Source organism: Vanessa atalanta, chromosome 12 (assembly GCF_905147765.1).
Source record: "Vanessa atalanta chromosome 12, ilVanAtal1.2, whole genome shotgun sequence".
Lineage (NCBI taxonomy): Eukaryota > Metazoa > Arthropoda > Insecta > Lepidoptera > Nymphalidae > Vanessa > Vanessa atalanta.
Window position 1 is genome coordinate 8,484,604 of NC_061882.1, and position 22,057 is coordinate 8,506,660.

Here is a 22,057-nt window from a genome sequence, read left to right on the forward strand (position 1 = left end):
GGAGAACAGAGACCAATTATCGTAAAAACATACTACATGTTAAAATTATCTGATTTCTATTTGTAATCTATTTATGTATTCATATTTTATAATGTGATATATAGTTTCACATGAATAAAATTAAAACTTTAAATATTCTGATTTGAAATTTAATTCGGGACTTCTAAAGAAACATTGTATTTTTTATGGAAGGTAATTTAGGTAATTTGGTGAAGGGTAATTTAAATTCAATTTGCATTCTTCATGATTTTAATGTTTTTTTTTTCATATTTTATATATTTTTTGCTCAAATTATTTACAGATTCTATTGAAATCAAACTTATTGATTCTTTCGCTGTGTCAACGAATGTTATTGTTCCAAAAATGACACATTTTTAAATGTCAATATCAATGTCAAACGTCAAAGTATTGATAACAAAGTTTTGACCTATTTTTGTTGTATGCATATTATAAAAGATTAAATTACAATACCAAAAAATATATTCACGTTATAAGGTTAAATTTTATATATCATTAGTTTAAAACATTGATGAGTCAATGATATGTCGTACGACATTTTTTATAAAATTAGTCTAATCTACAAGTTTATACAGTATGTAAATAAGTTAAAAATTTCAATTAACAATAGGCTAACTCTCTTACATTTAATTGTCCGTTGGTTACCTTAAATGTATCATGTGTATATAAATGTATTATATATATTGGCTTGCATAATATTTCAATGGTCAATCAAAAAATTAAAATAATTTTCACTTTAAAAACTTTTTATATCATTATTGTTTTGAAAACCTTAATTGAGTTAGCCTAGTGTTTTTAATTATGTTGAGGTACACCTTAAGGCATACATAACGTTTTTATTTTTGTTATTCAATTTATAATAATTTATATTACATCTGCATTTTTGACCCTTGAAACTCTTAAACTAGACTTTATAAACATATTTGGTTAATATGAAAAATGTACAACATTAACTGTTATTTGGTATCCACAATCAATAAAATTTATTTATTACATGTATTTGGAGTTAGGCTAGCATTTATTTACAAAGTAACACAATAAGTCAAGTAAAGAAAGCTTTAATCTATTACAATTCGAAAAAACCTCTTTTTCAGTTATAATTGACTATGGATCACAAGTCGAGAGATCATCACAAATCTTCATCAAAAAGAAGCCGATCTGATTCACTTGAAAATACCTCTAGAGAAAGACATAAATTACGAAAGCAAAGTCCCCCAAAACAACCCAATGCTGTAGAGTTCAGTTTTCTAGATTACAAAAGAAATTTGAACAAAATGATTACATACAGTAATGATTCTAATACAGTTATAAATAATCTTGACGATTTCTGGGTGTTTGTTAAAAAATATGAAATGACATTAAAAAAGGCGGGAAAATCAATTATAGAGAATGAAAATGAAATAGAACTCAATGATATTGGAATACCAATAAATTTTTCCAAACATAATTGTATAAATTTTTTAAGTAAAATGAAATTTATGGATAGTGTTTATGATGAAAGGGAGAAGAGAAAGCTAGACAAAAAAATGTTCGATGCATTCCTAAATATTGTGTCGATTTATTTAGATTTTAAAAATAAAGAGAAATTTGAGAAGTTAAAAAAATTGAGAAAGGCACAGAGTGAACTTCCTGTTGCTAAATATAGGTTTGTATATTTAAAATTAGAAAATATAAAAAAAAAAATTATATAAAAAATATGTTTTCTTTACTGTTTGCAGGAATGAAATAGTATCAGCAGTACAGAATGAGAAGGTAGTCATTGTTGCTGGTGATACAGGCTGTGGAAAATCAACTCAAGTACCACAATATCTACACACAGCTGGTTTTCAGAATATTGGTATTTTATATTTTAATACATATTATTATTATAACACATAGTCAGGATGGTACAGTGTTTAGGGCATTTACATATTAAATAAAGATTGCGGCTGTATAACTCAAGTACCACTGAGTTTTCACATACTTATTTTGTGCTCATGTTAGGAATATTACATATTAGTAAACATTTGTAAGTTTGTTTATGTCTAGCACAAACTAATTAATCAAAGCCAGTCCTGGCTTTGATTAATTGTCATCTACATTAAAGTAGTTTCCATAATTTTGGACTAATATACAGTAACTAAACAAGAACAAGAAATCAATAGTGCTAAGTCGTACATAAATGAGAATATTCTATAGAAATGTTTAATGATAAATTTAAATATTGTGAAGATATATGTATCTGAAGAATTTTTGTCACATGTTCATTTACTAATACAAAAACGAATAACTTTCAAGTTTCCTTAAATAAAATTAAAGGCATTTTCATTTTGCCTTTGGCCAATATATATTACATTTATAGGGCAGGCTCAGTTGAAAAGAGCATCAGCTTATTTTGTATTGCATGAGTAGGTTGAGGTGCAATTGGCCGACCTGATGGCCACCTCAATTGATCACCACTGCCCATAGACATTGGCACTGTATGGAACTTTAATCATTTCTTACATAACCCTAGAAACAAAGATGTTACTTTTCTTGCGTTTAGTTACACTGGCTCACTCACCCTTCAAACTGGAACACAACAAGTGAGGTTTAGAGTTAAGTTAGTATATCTCATTTCCTAACAGTACCGAGTATGGGTACTTTAAAAATAAATAAATATCCAAAGACCCCAAATTTGAAAAAATAGATTATATGTTTAATTTTACTTTTTTTAGCTTGTACCCAGCCGAGAAGAATTGCGTGTATTTCTTTATCAAAACGAGTTGCTTTCGAAATGTTGACTCAATTCGAGAGTAAAGTTGGCTATCAGATTAGATTTGAAAAAAGCAAGACGGCGGATACGAAAATTTGTTTTATAACTGAAGGATTATTGTTAAGGCAGGTAATATTACCTTCATTGAATAATCAAATAAACTGTCTTTAATTAATATAGGAACTTTTAGACTTAATACGCCATGCCTGGTAAAGTATTAAAAAAAGTATTCCTTTTTTAAAATAAAAATTGATAAGTTGTCTTTTTTTTTCTTAAAGACTTCCTTCAGTATGCTCTTAAAGCTAACAACTTTTTTATAATATCGGACATAGCCGCGCTCTTTTGTAAGCATTCTGTGATAATAATATTCTGGACAGAAAACTTATAACGCGGATACGAATGCCGGCAAGAATTATTGCGAATTCTTATTTAAATTGATCTCGTGCTTGGCTGTAAAGAAAAATATTGCCAGGAAACCTGCATGTGTAAGCTTTCGTTCTGTGTGTATATTTATCTACCTGATGTTGACCACCGTTGTGTAATAAGCTCTTTTTCTAAATAAGAGGGGCCTTACCTAAGTCCTAGACGATTAGCTAAAATATATACGTAATTATGTTGTATTTTTATTTGAAATAAATTTACATAAAATTACAGATGTCGTCGGAAAATTTACCGAGCTACGACGTCATAATCCTCGATGAAATCCACGAGAGACATTTAATGGGAGATTTTTTGCTGGGTGTCCTCAAGTGCTTGATACACTCCCGTAATGACATCAAGCTAGTACTCATGTCAGCTACGATCAATATTAAACTTTTTGAGGATTATTTCTCAGCGGAATCGGCTGTCGTTATTCAAGTAGGTATTCTTTGTATACGATAAATATTATGCATGTGTGTATGGACTGCACTTGTCAACATTTAGATCAATGCCGATAACAATAACATATTTTGTGTGTATTTGAGTACATACTCATGTTTAGATTGGACCCGTTAGGTAGGATCCGGGCGATGTCAGGACGGGCACCTTGTTTAATGCATATAGAAAGAATCTTTGAACGAATTAAATAATATAATCAACTAAAATTTTTTTTTATTAACGAATGCTATCTCCGTGATATTTTTTAATTAATCAGATATATGATCTTGTTTTGAAAAATTAATAATGATTTTTATAACAAAAAGTTAAATTTATTAATTGATAAACTTCATAATATCTTCAATACGATTTTACAATATTATAAAAATACTTAAGCACAAAAAAGGTTTTTGATTTTAATAAGTCAGAAACGAATTGTTATGTACTACTGTAAGTCTTTATTTTGCGAGTTCTTAAGATGGCGGACTCAAATGTACAGTCAGAGTAAGAAAACCTTCGTCAGTTTTCAAATTCATTCCTTTATCAAGTCGTAAACACTTAGGATATTTTGAAACTACAGCATTAAACAGAAAACTGCACATAAAATTAAACTAACATAGTATGACAACTAGGTTCAAAATAGTGTACATTGCAACGCAATATGTCATACTCAATCGGTAAAGCAGATTATCGCGCATACTGAGCACACGAAAATAGATCTTAAGGTGACGAACCTTTTCTTACCTCGACTGTACAATGAATGTCACATTTCAGGTACCGGGTCGGCTGTTCCCTATAGAACTGAAGTATAAACCTATTTTGATAGAAGATAAACCTACTAGAGATGACCGACTCGATCCACAGCCCTATGTACAGATCATGCAATTAATAGACAGCAAATACCCAAGTAAAGCATTTTTTTGAATTAATTTCATATTTTAGGTATATTTTTTTTTAATCTGAGTATATATAAACAGGCAAAGACACTTTTATAGTCTGTATATTGACGGTTTTTTTATATTTAATTTTATCCTCGTAGTCTTGTCTGCCCAGAAGTCATATAAAATTATTATGGTCGGCGTTAAATGATAACATCGTGAGCATACTTGATTGCATCTGATGAAAAAAACTACATATGTATTAACCATTCCGCGTTGGAAAAGTGAGATGATACAAGATTGTTTTACCACACTTTGAGTTGGAGCCTCCTCTCCTTCAAAAGGAGGAGAAGCTCTAGCCCAGCAGTGGGTAACTTTAGTCTATTATTAATAGATATATTTCCGGTCTTTCAGGTGGCGAAAGAGGTGATCTTCTCATTTTCATGTCGGGTGTGAAGGAAATAACAGCGATATGTGACGCCGCTCAACAGTATAACGAAAAAGCTAAGAGTTGGATCATTTTACCCTTACACAGTGCATTGTCGCTCGCTGAACAAGATAAGGTAATCTTGTTACTTTTTTTTTTTAATTGAAGGGCGAACAGTCATATGGCTCATCTGATAAAGCGTTATGATCAAGTAGGTAATAGGCATATGGACAGTTAGTAGTTTATTGCATAATTTATTATATCATCTAAGTACTAATAACTAAATTAAGAATAAGATATGGTCATAATCCACCAAATCCACACTAAAACCCAGTACCCCTTCCGGCGAGTACCAGCAATAAAGTTTTAATTCAAATGTAAATATTTATAGTTTTATATATTTTATTTTTAATACAAAAAATTAAATGTATTTAATGACTTTCTAGGTTTTCGACTACCCACCAGAGGGCGTTCGGAAATGTATTATATCAACGAACATCGCGGAAACCTCCGTCACAATAGACGGGATAAGATTCGTCGTTGACTCCGGAAAGGTATCCATACTATGATAATGTAATATAATGTCGGAAGAGATCGCTTTACATTATGATTTATCACTTAATCCAACATGAATACGTATTTAATACCATAGTAGCCCTAAAATGTCGCACTGGTGTGCCAAGGCTTCATCTCTTTTCAAGGAGGAAGTTTGTACCATTTTACGATCTGTTTGTGCAAAATGTTTTAAGATAATTTATGACAAATGTAGATTATTTTTAAAAGGTCAAAGAAATGAGTTACGATTCATCAACGAAAATGCAGAGGCTGAAAGAATTTTGGATATCAAAGGCAAGTGCTGATCAGAGGAAGGGGAGAGCTGGGCGAACAGGTATCGATATTTGAAGTTGTATTAATTTAGTTCATTTATCTTGATTTCCTACTATACGCCTCCCGAAATTTCTCTTTCTATTGAAAAAAGTAAACTTTTATAATCTGTTTGTAAATCATCTAGTATTATGTTTAAGTTCGACTGACGTCCTATAGAAACTGAAGGTGTATAAATTTTGATTCCTGAACTGCCTAAGTGAATTAAAACTCAAGATTCTTCTGTGAAATAGATTAAAATGTCGGGCAGTGGGATATTTTTAAGTGTTTTCGCAAATGTGCAAATCAAAATATTGCCATTGATTAACTGTGAATCCGAGTGATTAAAACTTTTCATAACTGATTTAGTTTTTAATTATTAAGCAACTGCTGCTAGATGACAGTAACAGAAAAAACATTTAAGAAACTTTACTAGAATACCTTGCCAGTAAGCCAATGTAACTACAGGCACAAGGGACATAACATCTTAGTTCCCAAGGTTATTGGCACAATGGCAATGTAAGAAATGGTTAATATTTCATACAGCGCCATTGTCTTTGGGCTTTGGTGACCGCATACCATCAGGTGGCCCATTTGCTCGTCCAACCTTTCCCAAAAAAAACCTTGCCGTTTGTGGCATAAACGAGCTGATTATATCTAGGTCCTGGAGTCTGTTACCGCATATATTCTGAAGAGCAGTACTCGGATTTGGAAGCGTTCAGTACCCCTGAAGTGTCGAGAGTGCCGCTCGCGTCGCTGCTGCTGTTGATGAGTTCGCTCGGTGTTAATGACGTCAGAAGGTTCCCGTTTATTGATTCGCCGCCGGAGGAGGCCATTGAGGACGCGCTCTTAGAACTTAAACAACATGTAAGTAACAATAAAACTATAATACTTATAGATCTTTTAATTCGATGAAAAATTTAATCTAATTTGTATTTTTATGCTGTCACTACTCATAGTAGTCATCTCACGCACAGTAGACATTATGTAACACAAGCATTACTCATAATAATTAATGTATTTAATAATTTAAATGAAAAGATGTCTATTACGTATTTGAGTCACGACATATAGATGTCGATGCGTTCATACAGTGCAATGTCTAAGGGTAGTGAGTACCACATACCTAATTTGCTTCTATGAGAAAATTGCAACCAAACATTAAATAAAAAAAAAACGACCAAGTGCCAGTGGCACGCGCACAAAGGGTTCCGGTCCATTATCTATAAAAAATATTTTTTTCTGTTTTTAGTATTTTTTGTTGTAGCGGTAACAGAAATACATATAAATAGTTCCAAATATCAAGAGGAAGTCTTTTATTCGCCTTTATTTCATCTTATCAAACTATTAAAATATAGCACTACATCGCTTGTAGAGTATTGATATCTCGCGACCAAAACCTCGGAAGCGCCGAGATATTTATGGCACTTACGCTTTTCGTTCAAAGTAGTTTAACGCCACACTTAAGTCAGGTGAACAGTCTGCGGTTCAGATCAGTCGAACAGAGTAATTGTTCGGGATGCCATATCTAGAGAGTAGTACATACATAAATGTCTGTATAAATGCACTCGCGCGTCCAGGGCGCGCTGTCTTCCAACGAGAAGCTGACGGCGCTGGGCGCGGCGCTGGCCAAGCTGCCGGTGGAAGTGTCGCTGGCCAAGGCGCTGGTGGCGGGCGCGGCCACGCTGCCGGCAGACCGGCTGTCCGCGGCGCTGGCGCTGGCCGCCGCGCTCGGCTTGCGCTCTGTGTACACCGCGCGCGCGCATCGGGACTTCGACTGCGAGGTACCGCCTTCGCCCTCTCCTGTGTTGTGGCACTCGTGTCTGTAACTGTCCCACTGCACTCTTAAAAATCCGATCATAGAAAAAAACGTATTGATTTGTGGCGTTTGGACGATTGATGCGTGAGTATTGATGATTGAAAATTAGGTGGTCACCCCAAGCCACCACCGGTAAAAGTTGTGATGATAAGCGATCACCTCAAGTAGACATTGACTCCATAAGAAATGTTATTCCTTACATCACAAATGCGCTCCCAACCTGCCTCCCAACCTCCGGGAGGTTGGGAGGCAGGTTGGGACTGAGATATTATACCCTTTGTGCATGTAATTACACTGGCTCACTCACCCTTCATGCCGGATCCCAACAATAAGTATTGCTGTATGGCGGTAGAATATATGATGAGTGGGTGTAACATACACACGGGCACTATAGTAGTTGTATATCTTATATGCTATAAGTATTGGAAACATTTAAATGTATCACATGTGTTGGTGAATGTTTTTATGGCATAATGTTGACGTTAGTAACTTTTCCAATTCACGAGTGTCTCATCATAATTGAAAAGCAGGTAGACCAAAAAAATTTTGACTATTATATTGGTAAAATAGTTAGCTTAAAATATCCCTGCCTTTTGAGCAGCTTTGACCCCGACGTGATTTGAACACGCAACCTTCTGATCTGGAGTCAGACGCGCTACCGTTGCGCCACGGAGTCGATACTCTATACCGTGAAATGTCTAAAGATAATAGAATTTTCTTTAATAAACTACAAGCGTAAAGTATTATTTATTATAGAAAGTTAATTTCGCAGGCAAAGATCAAATTTATTTATTGAGAAATATTCTTCTTAATCATTATTTATTCTATTAGTTGTTGCTTTTTCATTGACTATCAATAAGTAGAGGTATTCCCATTAGGAGGTAATAGGGGTGACTATTTGTCATCCTTATTGGTAAGTTTAACCATTGTGTACAAAAATCGCATCAAATATGGTGCCGAATATTTTGACTAGTTCGGTATTTACAACTTAAGAAAATAATGCGACTTCGCTTATGCAATAGGAGAAGTCACTTCGAGGAAAAACTTTTTAGACTAAATTATAATAAAAAAATGTATTAAATCGAAATTTGTTTTTTTAAAACCATTGCTGTTATTATTAACGTTGACTTCATATAAACGGCGGCTAAACAAGAGTTTAGGTGTTTTGACTTCGATAATATAAGATTGCTTCAAATACTAGTTAAACATTTTAGATGATTTTTAATTTATAAAAAAAAACTTTATTTCATAATAACTCTTGTCAAAATTTCTTCTGAATTTTATTTGTTTATATGTTATATTGTTATATGATTTTTCAAAAGTAACATAAAGTTTCATGTCGTGAACTCAATTATTTGCATATTCCAAACTGGCAATACCTTCCCTAGAACTGTTAATGAATACGCCGATGAAAAATTATTTGAAATCTTTCCTGGCGTTTGTTTTTAATTATAAAAGTTGACAAAGTTTGAGTGCTATGGAAAGTAAAGTGAATTAATATTTTAAAAATAAACTTAAGAAGTAACTATTAAAAGTTCTCATACCTTTGTGTTTAGTTATTTCGCTGCTTAGAGCATCGACTCCGTGGCGCAACGGTAGCGCGTCTGACTCCAGATCAGAAGGTTGCGTGTTCAAATCACGTCGGGGTCAAAAGATAATATTCGTTTTACCTCCTTTTTTTCTATTATAATATAATTTTACGTGGACGTTATAATTATTTACTTGCTTGGTGTATATTTGTTTTCATATGTGTTAGTTTTCATGTTTTGGCTGATTGCGACTAAATTCAATAGAAATTTTTGAGTTTACAATATAATTTTGACGTTGTTTTGTCTATTAACGAACTTCAGTCAATATATTTGATAAGTTTAATTTTCTTGCGGAAACTTCGGAGTTAAGCCTAACTGTCCTATATTATTATCATATGATAATCTACATATATAAATTTATCAAGCACTTTATTATTAAAAAAACTTTGTTAAAACGTACTATAGTATTAATTACATTAAGATAAGATTAATAATAACGCTCTTAATTGTCTTTGTTTATACAAAATACTAATAGTAAATGATTTTTTAATCAATGCACTATTTACACTGTCATATTCGTTTTTTCTGTTAACTTTAAAAACAATTTTTGATGTACATAAGTCTATCTTGCAATGAATATAAAACACGAATAAGGACCAAAGATTGACCCTTGTGAAACGCTTATTTCTAACAAAGATGTTTTCTGAAGATTGAACTTCATTCATAAAATGTACTTAACTTTACTGCATCAACATCGATACTGTAAGTCGTAGTACACACTCACGCTGATAACTTAACTGGTGACTGTCCCAGAACGCCCGGCGCGCCGACGAGTCGGACCACGGCGACCCGGTGTCGCTGCTGTCGCTGTACAGCGCGTGGCTGCGCGAGAAGGCGCGCGGCGGCGGGCGCGCGTGGTGCCGGCGGCGCGGCCTCGAGGAGCAGCGCCTCTACGAGCTCACCAAGCTCGCGGCGCAGCTCGACAGCCTGCTGCAGGTGCCGCTTGTTCCGACTCTGAATCTACTGCTTTTGAAACGTCAATAGCGCAATGGTTTACGGACTGCCCTTCGATGTAACAAGTCGCAGGTTCGATTGTGCCGTTGAGCTATTGTCGACCCCACTCTGATCACAAGCGTAGAGCTTAATTGGAGGGGTAAATAGGAGTATTAGTAATTCCTTTAAATGGGGAATTAGTGTGGCAGAACTGGTCATAAGTTTTTATTTATTTCAACACTGTAACACGATTCAAAAGCACTTCTATGAGCTTATTTGTTTAAAGAGTATTTTGATTATTTTATTGACAAAGGACAGTATGGTAGTGTTGCAATTGTAAATAAACATTCTAATACTTATCGTGATCGTACTTGCCTAAATAGGATTTCGAGTGCTTCCAAACAATTAAATCTTAATGTACCATTGATGTGTTTGCGGGTAGTTCTAAAACTTATGCTAGAGTTTAAACAGTTTCAAATTTGACTATTTTATTCGTACCACTTAATCCAATCGAATAAAATTTCAAATAATGAGTGAATTTTAGATTTTCGTTGGAAATGAGATACGACATTAATCCATGGTAAATTTATATGGCAAAAATTATTTCCAGGACAATAACCTAACGGAGGCTCCAGAACCTGAAACAATGTCGTCAGCGGAGAGAGCGCTACGACACGGGCAGATAAAACAATTGAAAGATATGAGAAGGTATTACAACCTTTATTATTTTACATCATTATTACGAACGTTCAGATAACAATCAATCAGTATTCAGATTTTACTTCTAGTTTATTTATTTATTTTAATGAGGTAACCTGTCAAATGGGGCAACACCCCCCCAATTATATGTGTGTACTTTAAGAAATATTAACCGTCCCTTACATCGGCAATGCGCTACCTTGAGATCTTAGATGATGATCTCCCTTATGCCTATAGTTATGCAGGCACAGTCACCCTTCAAATCGGATTTTTTTTTGCAGGCAGTACAAACAAAAAGCGGCTGAAGAATCGAAACGTCGTAAGCGTCTCAAAGTCGACTCGTGGGAGATAATAGACGACAAAGACGAGGATAATACTGTGGACATTCGCGACATAGAGTTCCGCATGACCAACGACGCGGGCAGGATACGGGCTTTGATCAACGGCTCCAGTACGAACAGTGGACGGGATCTTATCATGTTAAAGGTGAAAGGATAATTTATATATATTTATTATCTCCTCGTTTTATACTAACTTCATTCACGATAAACTTCATTATATAGCACAAATATTATTTTCAATTTAGTTAGAAACATCAAAATTTAATCGAGAAATTAACGCGTTCATACAAAATTATATTTATTATATTCGTATAGATGAATTGGATTGCCTGGTTGGTCTAGTGGCTAGATGTAAGGCCACCGATCCCGAGGTTCTGGGCTCAAATACCGTTTGGGTCGGTAAAAAGTTATTGCCCTTTTTTGTCAATCAATTCTCAGTCACAGTTCTCTGAGTCTGGAATTTGGAAGTGTGTAGACTCCCGTGCCTCTGAAAGGACGTAAAGTCGTTAGACCTGCGTCTGAACTCTTACCGCTCGTGTTTGATTTGTCGTCCAATTGGATTTTAAAAGTGAGGGAATATAGAGAGGCTACTTGTTTTTGCGCTTTTTTGCGTTATTTAAAATTTAAAATTTTAGTTGTTTTAATTAGTTAGTTGAGTTACTAACTTAGGTACTAGGTATCACAGGTATAAATATAGTGGTAATTGAGCCTCATTGATTCCATTTAATTACCAACTTTCGAAATCTTCGAACCATGTTATATTTCAAGTCATAGTTACCTTATCGTGTTCTTTCAATATCATTGAAGTAATACGGTACTAAATCTCGAATGTTTAGGACATATGGAAGGTAGTTAGATACCCTCATCAACTAACAAAGAGCTGATGACTTTCAAACGGCTGAACAGATTTTCGGGATAAAATAATCTACAACACATAAAGAACTAAACGAAAATCGGTTCATCCGTTTGGAAGCTGCGATACCGCAGGTAGATATACAGACACGTTAAACTTATAACCCCTCGCTTTTTGCGTCGAGGGTTAAAAACAAAAGTAACGAGGATCCTCTGTCTTAGTTTCGTAGCCAAATATTTTTTAAACGAGAATAACAACTCTAATTATATTAAATATATATATATATATTTATATACTTCCAGTTGATACTCTGCAGAGCTTTGTACCCACAAGTCGCAGTAGCAGACGAATACAATCATTGCAAGGTACGGACTTTTATTTTATTTCGTTAAATCAATATTAGACATTAATTGTGTTAAAGATCAATTTATGTGTCCCGAAGTTTAGGGCTCAAATCATTTAAAATATTTTGGGTGGTACCACCATCAGATATTTTATCGTTAAAAACAAAATTGTGTTCTAGTGTAAACGCCGCATTTACAAACAGTACTTCATTTCGTTTCTAAGCATGATTTTGTCATTATTACAGAAAAAAAATACGTAACATGGCAGATTGTATTATTGACAACACATTGAAAACTTTTGGATAAATTAAGACTTGCAACCATTGGACCTTAGTCCTTAAGATGTTTCATAATAAATTCGATAATAATTTCGCCGACATTCAGAACGCAATTCTGTTACTAATCCATAAGCAATACCATTAATCATTCCAATGGTATGACGTCAATTCAAAGAAGTAAAAATTGTTTTGGTAAATGTTTTATACAAAAATAATTCCTTCGTTCCAGTCTGTATCCGAACAGCTGTTCCACACATGGAGTAAGCCGTTCGTGTTTCTGCACCCTACGTCCATCTTCGGCAAGAATCCAAAACTTCTGCAACTCACTGAAGCGGACATACAGACCGAATTACCGAACGGTTATAAAAACAGGCTACCGTTATCAGCAAAACATCAGATACTGTGTTACTTGTAAGTTATTGGTTTAACTAATTGTTAATATTTTTACAAATATTATTCTTTTAAACTAGTACATTATTTATTTTATTTATATAGTTAATTACATTAGCAGCCCGTAAATGTCCCACTGCTGGGATAAAGGCCTCCTCTCCCTTTGAGGAGAAGGTTTGGAGCATATTCCACCACCCTGCTCCAATGCGGGTTGGCGGAATACACATGTGGCAGAATTTCGTTGAAATTAGACACATGCAGGTTTCCTCACGATGTTTTCCTTCACCGCCGAGCACGAGATGAATTATAAACACAAATTAAGCACATGAAATTTCAGTGGTGCATGCCTGGGTTTGAACCCGAAATCATCGGTCAAGATGCACGCGTTCTAACCACTGGGCCATCTCGGCTATATATAGTTAATTGCATTAGAACAATTGCATAGCAGGTGAACTTAACGCTTCTGCAATCTCTACCAGTTCACCTTTAGTGGGTAGATTATTCCAATCGAATATTTAAGATTTCCATTTGATTTTCTAGTAGTTCAGGTATTATACATAATACTACTATATATAAAACTACTAACAGTTCTTGATTAATTTTATTTTACGTTTATTTTCAAGTTTAATTTTACTTCAAAAGTTCCGATTGCAATAATCGATCTGATCGAAAATCGATAATGAATTTCATAGATTATTCAAGATCTCGACCAATGATATTGCGTCAGTATGATGTCAAATATATAGCCTTTGTTCTCTTGCTGTTGGAATATACTATAGGCGGTTAAGTGGACTTTTAACAATCGTTTAAAACGAGAAATTCAAAGATATATATCATATTTATATGATAACAAATAATATTGTCTGCCTACATAATTAAAAAGTCTGAATAGTGTATACAAGGGCGCAGTGAGTAATCTACTCACTAAAAAAAACAAATAATTACTATTAATAAAAATTTAAAAATTATTTTGTCTTATGCAAAAATATATTAATAATTTTAATTTAAAATGATATTGTTTAACTCAATTTCAGATCGCTGTTAGAGACAACAAAACCCTACATAGTTAATTCAATGCGAATGCCAGCCGCCCAAACGTTGCTGCTTCTAGCACATTCAATAGACACCAACATTGGTTTCACAAGGTATTAAGAACGTTATAAATTACATTATATAACTCACTTTATTCATTTGAACTTAGCATTGGGATTTTTTAAAATATTCTCTTGATTGATCAAACTTATCTAATGCAATGTCCAGCAATTTTTTTTGAGCATTGGTACATAATCTCTTATAGGTTGTGTCAGAGGACATATTTTTCTTGAGACATGAGGGTACTGTGTGCCTAGTGGTTATTCGTGTAAAGGATGGTATTATACAGGTTCAAGACAATCTTGGTACACTTATAACAGGTTGGTACCATCGACACGTTATATGTGACGTAGTAGCCAGTTGTAGGCAACGTCCGCTAGATGGCGCGTTTTCAGTATTCACATATTGTGAACTTATTATATACATATATGTATATGTTACTGTAAAAGCTCGAACTACAGTAAAACCTAAGATTTACCGATTATGAATGATAAATGTCCATAAAACTTTATGATTCGCACTTTTACCACCATTCACTTGGTAAGTCTTAGGATTTACATGTTAGATTAGTTTAGGTTGGAATGGTAAAAGTCCGAAAAAGTCGTCCCTTTATAATAAATACTTACATTTACCAACTCATGCCGGTAAATCTTAGGTTTTACTGGAAAATCTTAAGATTTACTTTAGTTCGAGCTTTTACAGTAACATACATTTCTCTAGCTTAGTCTTCTATTTATTTGTCATTCGTAGGCTTCAAAATCTTGTTTATTGGTTCAGTTGTTAAGACATGACACGATATAGTGTAACAAACAAACATGACAAATAAACAAACTTACTTACTCATTTAGTTAAGATTGACATAATTTGAGTTGAATGGCCCTTTGCCTTAGTGACCAATACATTTACTTTGCTAGTAAGAGAATTACAGTTGGGGACTTAGGATTGCCGTTTGGGGACCTACTTGAGATTTTTGCAAAGTGAACTTAACACAACTTTTTTTTTTAACTAGTGTAATTGCTATAAATTAATAAGAATAAGGATGATTACATTTATTTTCAACTAGCTACCCGTCCTGGCTTCACAGGAGTACAATAATGGCTTATAGACCACTTTTAGATCGAAGAACAAATAAAAAAAAAACTTATTTTGTCCGGATAGGAAAATTCAAATTCTCGGCTTTTCTCTAATATCATATGCATGTATTATACATATAAATTTGTCTCTTAAAATATTATGTTTATTGATGTATGTCCGTATTAAAATCTAAAGAAAAATCTTAAGTACAGACAGTTACAGTTTTTTATAACATATAGAAATTTGTCACCGAAGAACTCTTCTTGAAAGGTCGCTGCAGGGCTCAGCACAATATATAAGCTTTGATACTACAACAATTTCTTTAAACCGATAATATTAATTAATTTCAGAATACTTTGTGACTCTTGGCTGTTATTGGAGTTTCCGTATCCCGAAACCGGATTGAGTTTATTAATGAAAGCCGTTAAGTTAAGACAACGTTGGGACGCACTTATTAACAGGCGACTTCAAGGTACAGTGTCTATAGCGCATTCCAATCGAAAAAGTACATACAAACAAACCTTAGACATACATTTTCAACGATATTTGTTAATAGCTCTCTTATATTATGTACTTACTACAAATAGTAGTAGTTTAATATATATATTTATTTATAATAATACAATATTATACTATATACTTACTTATATACACTTTTTTTCCAAATTTACGATAACTTTGTCAACAAACAAGTGGAGTTAATGCTTGTTGACTTCCAGGCAGGATATATTACATATGTACATACATAATTGTATTTAACTAACATGACTGTATTTTTAGATGTTGAAAAAGAGTAACTACTTAGTTTCTTGCCGGTTCTTCTCTGTAGAATCTACATTCCGAGCCGGTGGTAGCTTTACTTAATATAGTTTGTTAAATGACGATTTAAAAGTGCTTGTAAAAGCCTACTTGAAATAAAGTTTATTTTGATTTGATTTGAAACAATCAAGGTGTAAATGTGTGTGTGCGTGTGTGCATCCTGCGGTTGGAATAAGTGTCCCTAATATTTTAAATTATTAATTTTGATGAAAAATAGCTTTTTAATTATTGTACTTCATTTATTGCACAAGTCTAAAAAACTAGTTAAATTAAAGCTCCTTTCTCAAATTACCAAAAAAAAAAAAAATTTCGTTAAAGGTTTGATTAGATTCAATTTAATTTTAACATCTATAATAAACGGATTTAATGAAAAATAGAAAGAACCGCTTTTTTAAAGTATTTTATTACATAATTATATTACGAAAATTATATACATATTAGATATTTCATGAAAAACAGTATCGACTCCGTGGCGCAACGGTAGCGCGTCTGACTCCAGATCAGAAGGTTGCGTGTTCAAATCACGTCGGGGTCAAATTTCATCAATTTGCCAACTTTTTATTTCGCTTTCTTTTTAAATTATATTTTTTTCATTGATTATTTTATTAAACTTTTCTCATAGGTATTTATTTATAATTATTAAAATTTTCAGATGCAAATCCTAACAAGTCCGTTGAAAGTGAACTTCAAAAATCAAATCAAACTAAATCATCTTACGAAGAAGAACAGTACGAATTATCATGTGATATAAGTACTTATATAAACAGTGATATATATTATACGATAAAAAGATGCCTGCCTGGAGACCTCAAAGTAATGTATGTGGGTGCGGACGAGGTACACCCGAGTATAGACCCTAATCCTTTCGATCAGGGCTTCGAATGCCGTGCACACGAGAAGAAGGGCGGTGTGTATGTGACGGATAATATTGTTTTTAATTGGTAAGTGATTGAAATGATTTTAGTTAATTACCAAAGTATCATCAGGGTGCCCAACTAAAAGCATTAATTATTCTCCATATTCCTCTGTGTGGAAATCAGGGCTGTCAATACAAGGATGCGATATAAATATTATTTTTTATATAGTATGAAGGGATAAGAGTAATATTAAATATAATTACATAAGTAGTTGTAGATGTGTATTTAAATGATGAATAAGAATTTATAATAAGAAACAAAAAAAGACTTTGTGAAAAGATATGGCCTAAGTCTCTGAAGAAAAATTAATAAAAAGAAAAGAGAAACAATTACTATCAGAAGTAATACTAATACTTCACAAAACTTATGAAATAATATTTTTAGCGTTGTAGATACGGACTGGAGCTACCAAAGTTATCAAGAAACCTACAGCCTTCCATGGACCTGTCCAGACTGCGAGATATCAGTCTGTTTATCACCTCTAGAAAGGATACAGCATAAGGAGTTCACATGCTCTTCTAGAACCGAAAAGAAGGAAGTGCAGACTAAGGTGATAAGGGAAAATAAGCCTAACACCAAGGAATATGAGTGTGAAAATTGTAAAAAGACGTTATATTTAACGCCTGTTGAAATATTGAAGCACAAAAATGCATGTAAATAAAAATGCTATTAAAAAAGGAAATCGGTGTTTGCTTTATTTATAAATAGCCTAAAATAAAATGTATAATTGTTGACCGTGAATCGTGTTATCTTGACAATCATCTTTCGGTAATTTGATAAATGACTTTTTATTATTATTATAGGCAATGTCGCATATCACATTGTGACATTATATTAGTGTTTCATAATCTCGCTTTCAATCACAATAAAAAATAATTATCTTTTAAATAAATACTTTTTAGTTGTTGTCTGTGTTTTAATGTTTTTATTTCTTTTATATATATTTTAAAAGCAGAAATGTACCCACACATTTGATTGCGCCAGTGATTTTTCAAATAGTTTTAAGCTTTTTTTCTTTCCAATTTTTCTTTCCCACAAGTTTAACGGTAACTGTTATTAAGCTAATAAATTATAAAACTCCATGAAAATTATCTCTCCTATAATCTATTTCTGAACAGTCATTTTAACAACAAGTCGAACAACGCTTCTGAACGAAGACGAGTCACGAACTTGTACCATTGCGCTGATAAAATTAAAACTTTCAAAGTAGGTATATTATATTCTGTTCCTCTATGTTAGTGTTCCGTATCAAAGACAATTATATAATGTGCAGAGTTCTTACAATCTTTTACTCGTTTTTAGACATTTTGATATTGAAACGAAATAAAAAAAATGTAATAATGTATTAATAAGTCAAAATATTTTTTTACTTAAATTATTTATAATTAGCATATACTATGAGGCAAAAAGTTAGTTAACGTTATTTTAAAAAGCTTTTAAATGCATAATACAATATATTTTTACCTTAAACAGCTTTTAAGCAATAGGACTTCCATTTAAATTAAATTTCTAATTTTCAAAGTTCCATTATTTTCCATATGATACAGATAAATTATTTTATATCGATAATACTATCCTGTTTCAATTTCGTAAGTTGTATATAAATTTCGAAAAAATGGAATCCCAATAAAAGGGCGCGAAAACCGCGCAAGATGGCGTGAAGGATCGTGCCGATTGTCCGCTGCGCTTACCACAGATAAACTGTGTTCCATTATTTGAGTCTAAACGTAATCGTGATTATGCTATTTGTGAACTTATTTATTTTTACAATTAACCCACGGATCAAATATCTATTGAAATTGAAAGAAGCATTTTAGTGATATTCGGCATGAATTTGAGTTTGATAAGTTCTTAATGGAGTGAGTTTTAAGTAATTAATTTATAAAAGGAGAATATTTAGCAGTAATAGTTGATACCTACGGTGTAATTCTGTAACGCTTGTGATATGCTGAAAACCGACTTAAGTACAGGGATAATCTATTTGGATGTATTGTTTAAATATCGTAATTATTAGTCAATGTTGCTTATCATTTTCTGGCATTCGTGATCTCCGTTGAGTTTTGCGTTTGCTTTTACAGAATACCAATACTGATTCGTAATTTTGCCAAGATTTGAAACGACCTGCCTGGGTCTATTTTTCCTGATAAGATGAACTCTGAAGCCTTTAAGATTGAACAGGTTTCTTTTGGATGGGCGTGTACCACCTTCGTCTTCATCTACACTTTCTCACTTTTGTGAGATAGAAGACGAACGCCTATTCCATTACAACTATATAAAAAAAGAAAATTAGAGGTTTGCGTTTCAATGTTTCCGCCGTGTGTCTTTGCAACGTTCGATCTTCTCCGCGCACAACCTACACTAATGCTCGGTATTATAACCCTTTTCTTTCTTATATAGATCTGCAGTTACTACCGGAAATATTCTATAGCAGTCTAACTACATATAACCTTGTAAAAAAATGACGCATAAAGAAATAATCCGTGGAGACAAAACTGTTACGTTTCGTGAAGTTTTTAAGCAACTTTTATTCACGATTTTGATAATAATATAATTTATTTTATCACCTTACATTCTATAGCTCTTTAGTCCCTGGTCCCTATTATGCAGTAGGTACTTATTTTTATTTCAATGCTTATTTATAATTTTATTTACAAAAACTTGCGTTTCGTTTGGTCTTACATATACCTATAGTTACGTGGTGTTGTGTCTGTGCCTGTTGCTGTTTATGTACGTATTAAGGCTTTAATAGGTTTATATGATGAACGACATTGGTTATAAGCAGATTCTTTGGGTATCTATCTACATTTATTAATAAGATAAATATTAGTAATTTTAATTAACTTTCCGGTATGTCTGCTCTGCTATGAGTTCTATAGGTAATATGAAGAGAAACTGCCTTCTGCAAAACCCACAGGAGCCACTTTCGTATTAAGGAATAGGATTTTTTCTCAACAGCAAAGCTATAGGGTACATATTACTTATGACGATGAAATCGCAGGTAACAAATCGGCGAAGGTGAAATTTTCTTACTGCCACCGACTTATTAGAAAAGAGTAAAGAACCGGCAGTATCTTTAAATTTAATTCAACATTGTAACATGACGATTCAAAAGTGCTTTTATGAACTTACCTAAATAAGGAATATTTAGATTTTGAGAATAGATTTTGTAGCGTTTCCTGCGATTCTATTAAATAAAGTAAGTAGATATGCATTTTTACGTCTATGTTCATAGTATTGTATTGTTCCCAGATGTTGGTATATATTATAGTTGCGAGAGAAATATTTTTTTTCTTTCAAAACATACCTGAAGTAAGTACCTACCTATATTTCAAAAGTAATCAGTCTTTATTAAAATTAATTAACAGTTAGGTAGGTACATGGTTTTTATGCCCTAAGTTTGTACTTACACGTTTTAAAATTAGTTTGACTAGAATGTATCATTAAGATAAATAGGAATTTTTAGCCTTTCTCGAAAGTACTCGTAATTATTATCTCCATAAATATCCAGTTCACGCATAGCTATAGGTACTAATGACACATTACAGGAAAGCTTTTTTTCACAATACCTGCTTAAAGCAATTTTGTTATTAAAAGACAAAGCAATTTCATCCACAATTCTTACGTTAATAAGTCCCGTTCAACACACGCGCGCTCGTCATTAAGGCTCGCACACACGCATCGCATCGTGACCCGCCCGCCGGCTGCCGATGCCGGATTGCGATGCCCTTTTTAATTCGCACAATAACGCACCGTGCGTTGTACATATGACGCGTTTACACGAGGCGGTTTTTTAAATGAGAATTATTTAATTACTTGGTGGTAGGGTTTCGTGCAAGCCGGTCTGGTAGGTTCCACACACTCACCTATTCACCGCTAAAAGTATCCCAATATAAAAGTGTTATTGTGTTCCAGTACGACGGGAGAGTAAGCCATTATAACTTCAGGCATAACGGTCCTAACATATTAGTTACCAAGGTCGTTGGCGTGTTGACGATGTAAGGGATGGTTATTATTTTAGTGGTAGTGACGGTAGTTTTTTTTTCCTTACGTGATGTTATATAACGATAATCCAGACATATGTAGGTATTAGGGTGTATAAACGTGTGCATAAACACAGGTGCACTCTTTATTTTCCAATCCGATAGACTTGCAATCTGATGCGGCCGGAACAGTTCAGGAACAATGGCGTACTTGTAGGTATATGTACTTCCAAATTTGACGATAGAAAAACCAAAAACTTTTATCCGTCCCGACTCACAGTTTGTACCCAGGACTTTAGGATCTACAGCTTTATAAACGAGCTACTAGACCAAGGAAGCAGTCAACTCAATCAGTAAAACATTGCACCTTTGATAAGTACGTATAGAACGGAATGTAGTAGTGTAGTTCGACTCACTTTCGTCCAGCAGTCGTAAGAGATGCGCTGCGCCCCGCCCTCGCTCAGCCTGACATTAGAGGACCATTCGCCGTACGTATTCTGAGACCGATACTCTTTTTGCCTTTGTACTTTATTAAACGCACGCGATGCTTTGAAGATCGGAATTTTAATTTATTTGTGGGAAATATTAATGAATTTTAATTAGTTTTGATATTATAAACATATCTAAGTTATTTGGTTATATTTGGAAAGGTAGTTTTAATTTGAGGCACGCGTGAATTTGGAGTAGGCATTTCCTTTTAAGAAGGTTGTATACGAAATAATTGACACGGTTCTATTACATGTTTTAATACTTAATGTCAATAATAAAAAAAATAAGTACATATTGTATTTTGATTTATATTTTGAATGATGTACTGTAGGTAATTGTAATCCGACATTGACAACGTGTACAAAGCTAATGTAAATTGTTTCTCGAAATGCAAGAAAATTATCTTGGGTAATGCATGGGTATCATGGGTGACTTATTCACCTATGTCTGTCTGCAAACACAAATGCACTCTTTATTTACTAATCGAAACATACACGGTGTATCAATGGCTGTATGTGGTTTTCGAGGCTTGGCTTTTAAATATAGTCAACTCAAAACAATGCTGGGATATCTGAGAATTTGGTGACATTAAAAACATTTTATTGATAGCTACTCGGGATTTTAACCCAATATAGCAGTCGTATAAACTATCTATCCCTAA

General features: G+C 33.4%; 1 protein-coding gene and 3 non-coding genes across 5 annotated transcripts; 3 read left to right on the plus strand and 1 right to left on the minus strand.

Moving 5' to 3' along the window:
* Nucleotides 1-416: 416 nt before the first annotated feature.
* On the plus strand, nucleotides 417-17,655 carry LOC125067590 (probable ATP-dependent RNA helicase DHX34). 2 transcript variants are annotated; one of them, XM_047676235.1, is made up of 20 exons: nucleotides 417-495; nucleotides 1,113-1,663; nucleotides 1,737-1,855; nucleotides 2,715-2,881; nucleotides 3,407-3,610; nucleotides 4,385-4,517; nucleotides 4,903-5,051; nucleotides 5,362-5,469; nucleotides 5,699-5,804; nucleotides 6,441-6,646; nucleotides 7,360-7,563; nucleotides 9,941-10,123; nucleotides 10,731-10,828; nucleotides 11,101-11,305; nucleotides 12,316-12,378; nucleotides 12,865-13,046; nucleotides 14,060-14,170; nucleotides 15,542-15,663; nucleotides 16,663-16,951; nucleotides 17,312-17,655. In XM_047676235.1, the coding sequence occupies exons 2-20, from the start codon at nucleotides 1,125-1,127 to the stop codon at nucleotides 17,586-17,588; spliced, it is 3,465 nt and encodes a 1,154-aa protein (XP_047532191.1). In that variant the 5' UTR covers nucleotides 417-495; nucleotides 1,113-1,124; the 3' UTR covers nucleotides 17,589-17,655. The 2 variants fall into 2 exon arrangements, with proteins under 2 accessions (XP_047532191.1, XP_047532190.1); XM_047676234.1 differs by lacking the exon at nucleotides 417-495 and adding an exon at nucleotides 536-592.
* Trnaw-cca lies at nucleotides 8,203-8,274 on the minus strand. Its single transcript has one exon. It is a non-coding gene; the product is annotated as a tRNA-Trp (tRNA).
* On the plus strand, nucleotides 9,177-9,248 carry Trnaw-cca. Its single transcript has one exon. It is a non-coding gene; the product is annotated as a tRNA-Trp (tRNA).
* Nucleotides 16,474-16,545, plus strand: Trnaw-cca. The gene has a single exon. It is a non-coding gene; the product is annotated as a tRNA-Trp (tRNA).
* Nucleotides 17,656-22,057: the final 4,402 nt, after the last annotated feature.

Bases quoted from the DNA above. Each gene is read 5' to 3' on its own strand.
- LOC125067590 (XM_047676235.1), top strand. From the start codon at position 1,125: ATGGATCACAAGTCGAGAGATCATCACAAATCTTCATCAAAAAGAAGC. The intron at 5,470-5,698 runs GTATCCATACTA...TATTTTTAAAAG, and splicing joins TCGTCGTTGACTCCGGAAAG to GTCAAAGAAATGAGTTACGA. The intron at 11,306-12,315 runs GTGAAAGGATAA...ATATACTTCCAG, and splicing joins GGGATCTTATCATGTTAAAG to TTGATACTCTGCAGAGCTTT.